At 36.3% G+C, this 10,813-nt stretch overlaps 1 protein-coding gene across 12 annotated transcripts in view; it reads right to left on the bottom strand.

The window, feature by feature from the left end:
• Positions 1-4,513: 4,513 nt before the first annotated feature.
• Positions 4,514-10,813, bottom strand: part of NRG1 (neuregulin 1) — a 170,194-nt gene continuing 163,894 nt past the window's right edge. For all 12 annotated transcript variants that reach the window (XM_087716236.1, XM_087716237.1, XM_087716235.1 and 9 more), the window contains one exon: positions 4,514-10,225. In XM_087716236.1, coding sequence (XP_087572362.1) covers positions 9,571-10,225 — 655 coding nt within the window. In that variant the 3' untranslated portion in view covers positions 4,514-9,570. The remainder of the gene's footprint in view (positions 10,226-10,813) is intronic.

The raw sequence follows: 10,813 nt of genomic DNA, 5'->3' as shown, positions 1-10,813 counted from the left end.
GTTTTGCAGGCAATGTATGGGAAAACATAGGGAATCAAAAAATCTTAACTAGTTTTCTATTTGCATATGTCAAGACAGAACATGCAGCAATTCACATGCCAGCAATGTTTTTAGGACAACCCTTAAGGTTCAAAGTTGGGCCTTCTCAAACCTTATTTAAAATAACTAAAACACCATGAACATTCATAGGCTGAAATAAAACAGTTATCTGTAGGGCAACCTACTATCAAGAGACTAAGGGGGACAGTGGACAATAGGAAAGATAAAAAAAAGATCTGGCACATTTACTTAAATCATTGAGATTGTTTCTGGTAATATTTGGAGCTGACACATTGACTATCTGAGAAGAATGGTAGTGCAGATTAAGATCAAATATTGGAGCCCCAATCTATAATTCCTTAGTTATCACCAGTAATAATTGTCTTTGAAATAGACACATAGTGCATGCTCATGTGTTGTTGTATGACTGTGGCTACCAAAATATGCTGCAAATCTTGCAGAGTTAGTTCTTCAAGAGGTTTCAGTAAAGCAAGCAATAGAGAAATCTACTCTGCACACTGGAAACAAGGCAGAAAAGACGCCACAGGGAATACACTTATTCTCTACATTTATTTCATATAACTTTGATGGAACTTCAGTTTTAATATAATTTAATAGATGGCAGTGTTTGCTTTGGCCCCATTCACTTCTTTAATTTGCCTCTGCTTCCTTCTTGGATGCTGCCTTGGCACTCATCTTAAATGCCAAATGTGGATTTTGGTCTCATAAAAATTATGCTCCTTTGGTTTAAGAGTAAATTTAAATTCTCCAGAGACAAGGAAACAGGAGACTTCCTGTCTTCAGGAAGTAGAAGGGCAGCCTTCCTAGATAGCAAACCTAGGATATCAGAACTGTCAACGTTGGTAGACAAATCCATCTGGAGTTCACTATTTTTTTTCTGTTGCGAAAATTCATCCTAGAAGCCTTCTTGAGCCCTCTGTAATATTATCAGTATCTATCCCAACATTTCTTCTCATTAGGATAAAGCTGATGAAGGTTGTTAGCTCAAATTTTGGGATACTCACCATATTTTGGAACTCCTTTTTCCTCAGAGAAAATGCAATCTTCCCTCGCCACCCCATCCACCCCTCCCCCCACACCCCTCCCTTGCTATTCTGCTCCTCTGAATAAAAATAGCAAATTACTTACATTCATTCAGTTCTCATTTGGATTGTATGGCTTTGTGCTCTTGTCAGGGCCAATTTCTCAAGAAGTATATTTCAAGAGACGTTAACCCTATTGCCTAAAATGGAAAATAGAGATTTCTCCCTGTACTACTACACCATTGCCTTATTGATTGAGAAAACTTAAGAGATTCATTAGTGCTTCCTCCTTCTTTGTCTAGTAACTGGAATTGTTTCCCAGACATACCTATTCCTACTTATTGATAACACTAATACATTGAAGAGTGGAGGGGTGGGGGTGATTATAAGCCTGAAGATGCTTTCTATGAAATAGTTTAATCAGAAAAGAGAAAGTACAGTTGCTGAATAGGGAATAGAAAACAAGAGCTGTCAGTTGAAGCACAGGAGGCACCTAAGATACTTTCAAGAACAACCTCAAGAATGTCAGCTCTCAAGAATTATACCTGAGATTTGATTTGAATTTTTACAAGAATTAAATTGGAGTGGTGCCCTCTGGTTGCATGTACGGTAATCACCAGCTTAAGTCTGAGTAGCTTCTAAGTCTTCTAGAATGTATGACAAATGGCAAAAAAAAATATCTGCAATACATTTTTTTTCTTTCTAAAAGAGCAATTTAAATTGTATTGGGAGGCATAAAACATCTATTTTCTGCAATCTTTTTATTAATAATATTATAGTAGTAAAAGAAAAAGATCTCATCCGCTCAGGCTCTGTCACTCTGGTAATGTCCCTGTATTGCTGACATACATCCCTATGGCTCAATAAAGCCAAACATTTTTTTTAAAAGCATCTCATGGATTTAAAATGGTCTGTGTCTGGTTTTTAATAACATTTATTGATATAAAATATGATGAACTAAGATAATCTGTAAGCACATTCATTTGAAAGTGAATCTCTGATAAACATTTAGGAAATAAGTATTTTTCCTCTTTATCAAATGCATAGGAATTTTGGGAAAGAAAACAATAATAACTCTCAATATGGACTATTGAAAGTCCATGGATTGGTTGTGCCCTCATTTGCTAAATCTCAGCTTCTCTCATCGCTTAGAAGCTGATCTATACCCCAAATTGTTGTAAATGCAATTAGCATTTTGCATTAATGCTTTTTAAAAATCCTTTCTGATAATCAGCCTTTGTATCAACACAAAGAGCTGAACGTTGTAACCTCTGTGGTCTTTTAAGATAAGAGGTAATCCATGAATAAAACAAGTTCAAGATTTGTTGGTGGAGTTTATATAGATCTGTTTCTGTTGGTGCTGATTAAAATGGCTAAGCTATAGTAGTAAAATCTTGATAATGCTGTTCCTATGAAGAACTGAGACATCCTCACCATGGGAGTAGCCAGATTTTCTTCATATCTCAAGGTGTATTTGTTTATAAGCTTGAAGTATGAAAGAATTCAAGTCAGCTTGCACTTCCATGTACTAAGCTAGTTTTTCATTGTTGTTTTGGGGGAAAAAGACAGCAGTATGACTTATGAATATTGTGGTGATAAGCCCTTTCTTTTGGGCTAGAAAGCCATGCCAAGCAAGTTCTCTCTCTTCTTCCTAACTTCATTGTGCTGATGAAGATGATTTGAGGGAAACATGAGGCAGTTTTGTTACACTATTCTCCATTTCATGAAGATAAAATTTGGAAAAATTGCCACACAGAAAAATGGGGATATCGTTTTCAGTTTAGCTTACAACAGCAGCTCGGGTTTTGAATTTTTTTCCAAAGACAGGCCTTAGTTTTATCAAAGCATTTAGTTTTATTCTTTTGGTAGAACAAAAAATTATCAAATTGCCTTTAGAGGATGTTCCTAGAATTAGCCACTAATTTTGTGGGGTGCATGATGTACAGAGAGGCGGAAGGAGCATGAGAGTTCATTTTATTTTTCTTACCTTAATTTAGGGAAAATAGGCTACAACCTCTATGTGTGCAATAATCCCTCCCCAATTTGATGTCTTCCAGATGTCTTGGACTGAAAGTTTCACTGCTGTTATGTACCACTACAAAGTCAGTGTACATAAGCAGCATACAATGCCAACCAAAAAAGTCCTTGGCAATAGCACACATTGAGTACCTGAGTCATATTCCCTGTCCTTCTTCCAGGCTAGTGCATATGAAAAGAACTTAACATGCATTCAATTCATAGCAGACATGCAGTATCTAAGATAAGAGTTTTAAAAAACCTGCATTGAGCAGGAGAATTTAGATCTGGTTGCAGCAAACGACTTTGCTCTAGCTCAGAAGGAATACTATGTGTAGGTAACCAGAAATTAGAAACAGCTATTCTTTCTAGCTGCTCAACCACACCTTGTCTAGCGCAGTGCAGCACCGTTTTATCTACCAGTTTTATCAAGTACAGCGTAACACCATCCGACTTCTACAAGTTCCATTAGCCTTTTCCATGTTCAATTTTGCTACAATGTGATTCAAGGTCAGATATTTCTATGATTATTATGAACGATTATACCTTGCAAGAAATGTTCCTTTAAAAAGTGCTTCATATTTTATACATGAAACTCCTGACAGTGATGTGTGTGGACATTTATGGGATTACATAATGGTGAAATGGAGATATAAATGATGTATGGCAACTGTATGCTGCGCAGTAAGTGGGAACCACATACTCCATGCTGGAACCAGGCTTACAATGTATATAATGTAATGACTAATGACATACATTTGTGCATGGATGGTGCATGTGATTATGATAAAAAAATGCTCTTATAGTTATACTTGCCTAGAAGGTGAACTCAGTGGAAGTCCATTTGCTTCTATGAAACCCGTTGCAAAAGTTAAATTATAATAACGAGAACCCGATAGTCTAACCAAATCTTGTTCTTGTCAAGGAACTAAAAATGAGCCTGGCCCATATTTACTTTCCTTACCATCCCCACCATTACAAATATGCTTTGCATTGCTTTAATGCCCCACTTACGTTAGCAACATTAAAGACATGTAAGACATGCCGTTGGATTTATTGTTATTATTTTTTTTATTGAACCCTGGTTAATGCTAAACTGCTTAGCAGCAATTAGACATGTGATCTCTAAGAACACAGGCAACAAGTAGCAGACTGGATGGTCTGTCCATTTCAGCAATAAGAACAGAGAAGACTGGGAGGGAGAGAGAGATTGACAAGAGAACAGATGACATCAGAACTGTGTCATTGACAGAGGTGTCACCGACTAGAATAGAAAAGAGGGCAGGAGAATCTAATGGTCTGAAACAATCTGCAGGGCCAATTGCGCCCATACTACACAGTAGCAATTTATTCCAGCACCTCTTTTACTGAAGATGAGCAATACAACCTTAAATAAATCAACAATTACTTATTGCTTAATATTTGGGATTATAGAATCTTTAGTTTATCAGTACCTTATGGCCTTCCACTCTGCATTCTATTTACAATTCCATTACAATACATTCTTTCTGGATCAATAAATTATTTCTTTTTAAAGAAAAGAAAGAAAAAAAAGGGTACATTTCAATTGTGAAAGGGGGAAAAGGGATAACCAAACATATTTGACATATATCTTAAAATAAAATGATGACTTTCTTTTTTCTTTCAGACACCTAAATATAAATAATAAGGAACATTGTGTTATTTACACTTATATTGGATATATAACTCATAAAGATAATAAATGATGGTGATGGAACATCCAAGTATGTACAAGATGTATTTACAAAAATAATATATACTTAAAATGATATGTGGCCATTGCATTTCCTGCATTTCTCTGCAGCATTTCAGATTGGTTGAGCATCAGTCATTGTGGCTATTAAAAATTCAGTCGAAAACAGACTCTGCTTGTGTCGCTTATTAAAGATGTGCAATTTAGCCATACATCAACACATCTTGCTGAATATTCAAGTAACCACTTCATACTTTGATATCAACCATGGGAAAATATGGGCATGACAATACTTCAACCTTAAAAAAAAAACACTATACATTATTAGTTGTCCATTAGCCACTAATAGTGGCTAACATGGCTTAGCTTAGAAAGAAACAGATTGTTGGCTGATGAAAATGTATAGGTGCAGAGATCCCGGATACCCTGTTATATGTACACTGCATCCGATGTAGAAGTCTAATTGGTGTATTTTCTTAAGATGCCAAACTATTTATCATGAAATGTCTGAACTGAACTTGAGCATCAGTTACATTCATAAGAGCAATTCTTTATTCTGACTGCTGTTTCACTTGACATAACTTTTTTTTCCAAATTAAAGATTAAATAGAAGTGAGTAGAAATACCACGCTCAATACATTTATGAAATAACGTTTGAATGCATAAAATAAAATTGCCCTGAGAATTGAAATTGCCTTTCAATCATATGTGGTTTTCTTACCACATTGGATATTTCTACATGATGTTTTGTTTTATGAAATGGGAGTCATTGAGAGGAATGGCTTGTAATCCATTCTTGCTTATAACCCGTAGCTATTCTTCACACCACTATTGAAGTTAACACTTATATCTGTCATGGATGTAGCACTGATTTATAACCATAAATGCAGTCCACAGTTTAATTATCTAGATGGAATGTTCTTATTGTCCAAAACCAACTCTATCACAATTCATTCAATTGTGCATCACAAAATGATGAGAAAACAAGCAATATTCATGCACAAACTAATCTGGACACATCAATTAACAGAGTAAGATATTAAGCTAACTGGCACAGTAGTGTTACCTATTACAACAGGGCATGCATATTTTCATTATGGACTGAAGGTTGCATTGGCCAGTTCAAGTTACCCTACCTGAAGTCTGAAGGGACCCAGCATAAAATTAAAGAATTAGGAGCAGAGCAAAAATTCAAGTTGATTTAATTTAAATTTAAGTTTAGCTGAATGAATTTAAATGCAGTTACATGATTACTCCTCATTAATTTAATTGCATTTCTTTTCTGGTAGAATTATAACTGGTTTAGAGCCATTTTTCAATGTACGTGCAATTCTGCTCAGTGCATCTTCCTGAAAGCCATATTGCATTGATTTAAACTCTCTCCCTTGCCCACATTAGTTGTTTACCCATGTTTTAAAAGGCAGTATTATAATCAAAGTAACTACCCTTGCTTATGAAGTCACCAGGAGTTGAGTTCCACTCAAAGGAAATATCTAGTAGGGAATCAATGCCAGGACAACAAGCTCAAATGCAAGAAGAGTCTAGTAGTGCTTCCCCCATCCACTAGTCCAAAGTGAGATTCAGCAGCAAGGCAAGGCAATCAAAATGCATGAATTTCTCTCCCCAGGTTCTTCTGGGGATCCCACCTTCAATACTGCAAGAAAAGTTTTGGGAATGATGAAGTGCACCCAAAATGGAGGGAGATCAAGTTTATGCACCAATTTAGTATTGGTAAGCACAGAAAGGAGAACATGTGACAGCCTCGCATAGGTGTGTTTTTAGTTTCAGAAGAATGAATGGAAAGACAGTTAAAGGTTATAGGGACATTATTGTAATGGAAGCATTGTCTGCCCTGGCAGGAATACAATGCATTAATGTATTTAAAAGAAAGGAATGTGTGCAGAAGACTATTGGAACAACATGATAAAACTGGTGAAATGTTTAGTTTCTGAAATGCTTTTTAATCTATATCATATGCTATAGAGTTGGAATAGTCTTTCTGAAATCTGAAATTATTTCTTCTGTTTTCTTTTATATTGGAGCCTCAATATACTCTATCAAGTACTCTAAGTGAAATATGTACATGTCTGTTTCACTATTCCCCCTGAATAGCCTACATACAATAGCCATAATGACTCTGAAACAACAGAAAACTGAAGAAAGATTACTGGAAGAAGTATGTATATTAACAACAGAGTCGACATTCAGTGTCAAGGATTGGTAACATTCTGGAAAACTTTCTCTGATCTGTCCAGCCTTATGCTTAAGAAACCTTGAAACCTTGGCACCTCAATTCCCAGAATTCCCCAGCCAATCATGCTGGCTGGGAAATTCTGGGAGCTGAAGTCCAGAAGTCCAGAAACCCCTGCTTTAGGGTTTTGTTTTGTTTTGGCAATGCGGAAAACTCCCCCCAGATTTTGTCAAGAGAAAGTGAATGCAATTGAAGCCTGTAAGTGAATATTAGGAAACATATATAAAGTAATAGAACAGTAGTCAACACCAGAGTTTGCTTCAATATCCAGTTGAAGTCAATATGATGATTTGGAAACTGGCAGTGAATGTATGTTGCATCATAGGAATGTGATTTACTGATGCTTCTGAAATGTAAATATCACTTTATAGCACAATTCTACCCAGTGCTATGCAGAAGTCCACTCTATAATTATTTTCCAATACATAGTACTAGGATTGCCATGTTAGCCTTCTGTAATCAAATTAACAATTCTCCAGACTAGGCCTTTTGTGAAGATACCACTATTAAGCAAATTTGAGCACTGGGCATGTTTTTTTTTTAATAAAATAATTTTTATGTGAACCATTTTGCTTTTCATTCACAACGGTATCAAACGGACATGACTGCCAACACTACGAAGGCTAAGAGAATAGGTTTGTTAGTCTTTGGCCTCTGGGCTGCATTCTATAGTATGATATAAATCAAGGCTAATTTTATTCCAGATTCAGGTCTCCAAAATAAATTACTGGCTTGTGAATTAAGAAGCTGCAGTAATGTTGTTGCTGGTGCCAAATTAAATACCAGACCTGTTTGTTTGAACTTAGTCTGCCCAAATGATGCATAAAGCAGGGCAAGAGGTTACATATTTGGGGGAGAAAATCATAGCATAGATGATTACTTTACTCCTAACTACAGCACAGCACTCTGTTTCTGCCTCCTCCTGTTCCTCTCCGCTGAGGAATACATTTCACTTAGACAAGCTTCCTTCACCTGTCTCGATGTGGTTGCTCTAGAAATAGAATCCTTCTAAGTGATTGGGCCAATCTGGAGTTTAAATAAATGCATTTGCTCTTATCATGTCCAAATTGTTTCTCCAACATGCCTCGAAGAAAGGCGGCTTCCATCTATTTCCGGCCACATGCATATATATCTATATATCTATATTTATATAACAAAAACCCATGCATGACGGGAGCCTGAGAAGTATAAACATGCTCGTCTTACTAATACTTAGGTAAAAAACATAATAGGTCACTAGGCATACAGATCATGTTTATCTTTTTCTATCAGAGCTTATTTTACGACATTTGGATTCCACCCATATGTAAACTATAAAATTTAAGCACACGGGAAGTGATAATCCACTGCAAAGTCCTATTTTTGGTATGGATCATCCCAATTTAAAGTGAAGAAAAAAAAGTGCTCTACCTGAAAATATTGTTTCAAAATTACTGTAATTTTAGCAGTGGGTATTACATTTTCTCTGCTTTTATCCACTTCCTTGATGGTCTAAAAATACCTGCTTTGGTGCTTCAATTTACTTAACCCAGGATAATTCAGTAGCACGTTCTCCTATACAAAGGACACTAAAACAAGAAACTCTTTGCTCTTGGACCTATCCTATTAATTTAAAAGATGCTTGCATAGAAGGACTTCCTGTCAGATTGGATCCCACTATGCTTCCGTCAAACCACTGCGAACATCTAGGAAAGATTGTTACACAAATCAAAACTATGTGCTTGCATGTCCATGTGTGTCTCAGTGAAAAGGTTGTTGTTGGTAGCAGTGATAGCTCCTATTTAAATTCAAGTAAATTCTTGGGTAATTATAGTCAAATGGACAAACCTACAGTGATGTCTAATATTGGATATAGTTCTATGCTTCTGAAAGCTGTATTATCCTTAAAAAAAAACCAAAAACAAAGGCAGGCTATTGGACCTCCCCATTTTCTCAAGGTTTCCAAAATAAATCTTGTTTTGTCAGAGAGCAACTCATAAAACGCAAGGAAATAGAAGCCTCTTCAAAGAAGAAATGAGCATGTTTTGTTTCTAGGTTGGTATGCCAGTATGGATTTTTCTTTTTTTCTTTTATCAGAGCTACAAGCAAGACAGGGAACGGTTGCAGTTCTTACAGACCGTATAGCCAGTCGCCATGAACCCGATGGGAAACAGACTGTTAGAGACTTCTGCAAAATACTGTGGAACAGCAGTCACTAGTAACTTTTACAAAACTTGCTCTCAACGTAACATAAAGGCACCATTGATATCGTTCTCATTTTTGAAATACTGTAAAAAAATTGCTACATATGGCACATAACACGTTTGTATATACATTATATATTTAATTTATAAAAGTTTTTTCCCCCTCCTGTGTTTTTCTTTTTAAATCCTAATAGCGTAATTGCTAAAATAAAATAAATTGTTTTAATTTAATCATGGAGTATTTCATTATATAAAATAAAGTTTTACATGTGAATCTATGTGGTTTTTTTTAAAGTGTTTCTCTCTTTCTCTCTCTCTCCTCCTTTATACAGCGATGGGATCCTGATTAGCTATTACACCAGACAATCTTGCTTGATATTCTTCCTGCGTTGAGAAGCGGCTGGCTTGGTTAGTCCTAGTGTCAGTGAGCCTATATGCAGCAGCTGATTCTAGTTCAGCGGTTGTAGCATTTTGTATGCTCAGAAAAGGTGTGTCTTCACCTATCCTGTCGTCTTCTGTCTCACTCTCTGAGCTACTGTTCTCACAACTTGTGCCAGTGTTCATTTCCAATCGAGTGGAAATGTGGCCATTGGGCTTTGTTCTTTTGGCCCTCCGACTGTTGACGAGTTTCTTTGGAGGCTCTTGTGTAGGTTCATATTCCTGCGTGGTTTCGTACTCCTCATCCTCTACCATCCTCAGGGGACTTGGTGGTAGGCTGTTGCTTTCATGGACAGGATTGTGGTGGTAAGAAGAATTGAACTGTTGTAAGTGAAGCTCGTATTTTTCCCGCAGCCTGGGTGGGGTCACCAGCAGGAGAGGCCTCTCTTCTTCTATAAATGGACTGACAGCTACAGACGGGACAGACATTGTTAAACTGGAGACTTGTGGAGACATTTGTGAAGCTGGTGATTTTGGAGAACTTGGAGTGTGGAAATCTACAGGAGACATGCGAGCTGGCGTGGTCATGGCAGATACGTACCTAAAGAAGTACACATAAAAAAAAATTAAGCTGAAGAATAAAAATGTGACAGAACTATGATGGTGGTAAGAAGTATTTATTCTTCCATGACAGTAATTGAGAATTTGAATTCAGATGTAACAGCCACACATTTTGTAAGTAGAAATGTGATTTCTATAAATAGCTACTAGCTACTGAAATTTAACTTTAAATTTCTAGGCTAAAATAACATTAAATGATCATTTATTCACTTCTCTTGATTTTCAACATGCAAACCCAACACCTGAAAAAATTGAATATTGGCAATACAACTCACTTTAATCTATGATTTATTCCAGCCTTGGACTCTCTTTGACATTTCTGAAGCTATAATGGAGCTTCTGCTACTAACCATGCAGAGAGTTTTTTTAAAAAAAGAGTGTGACTCTCTTCCTTCTTTATTGTCTTTTAAAAAAGATTTCCATCTTATTGCAAGCAACTGCACTGAATACAATACATCTATCCAAATTTTAGGATTAAGAAAGAAGACTTTGGATGTTCTTCAGCATTTCTTGTTTTGGTCCTCTACAATGTCAACATGCAAAATTCCCAATTTTCATTCACTTTTCC

This window comes from Thamnophis sirtalis, unplaced genomic scaffold (genome assembly GCF_051295495.1).
Source record: "Thamnophis sirtalis isolate CommonGarterSnake01/CBP01778 unplaced genomic scaffold, rThaSir2_p1.2 scaffold_5, whole genome shotgun sequence".
In the NCBI taxonomy this organism is placed as follows: domain Eukaryota; kingdom Metazoa; phylum Chordata; class Lepidosauria; order Squamata; family Natricidae; genus Thamnophis; species Thamnophis sirtalis.
This window is presented reverse-complemented; position numbering and strand designations above follow the sequence as displayed.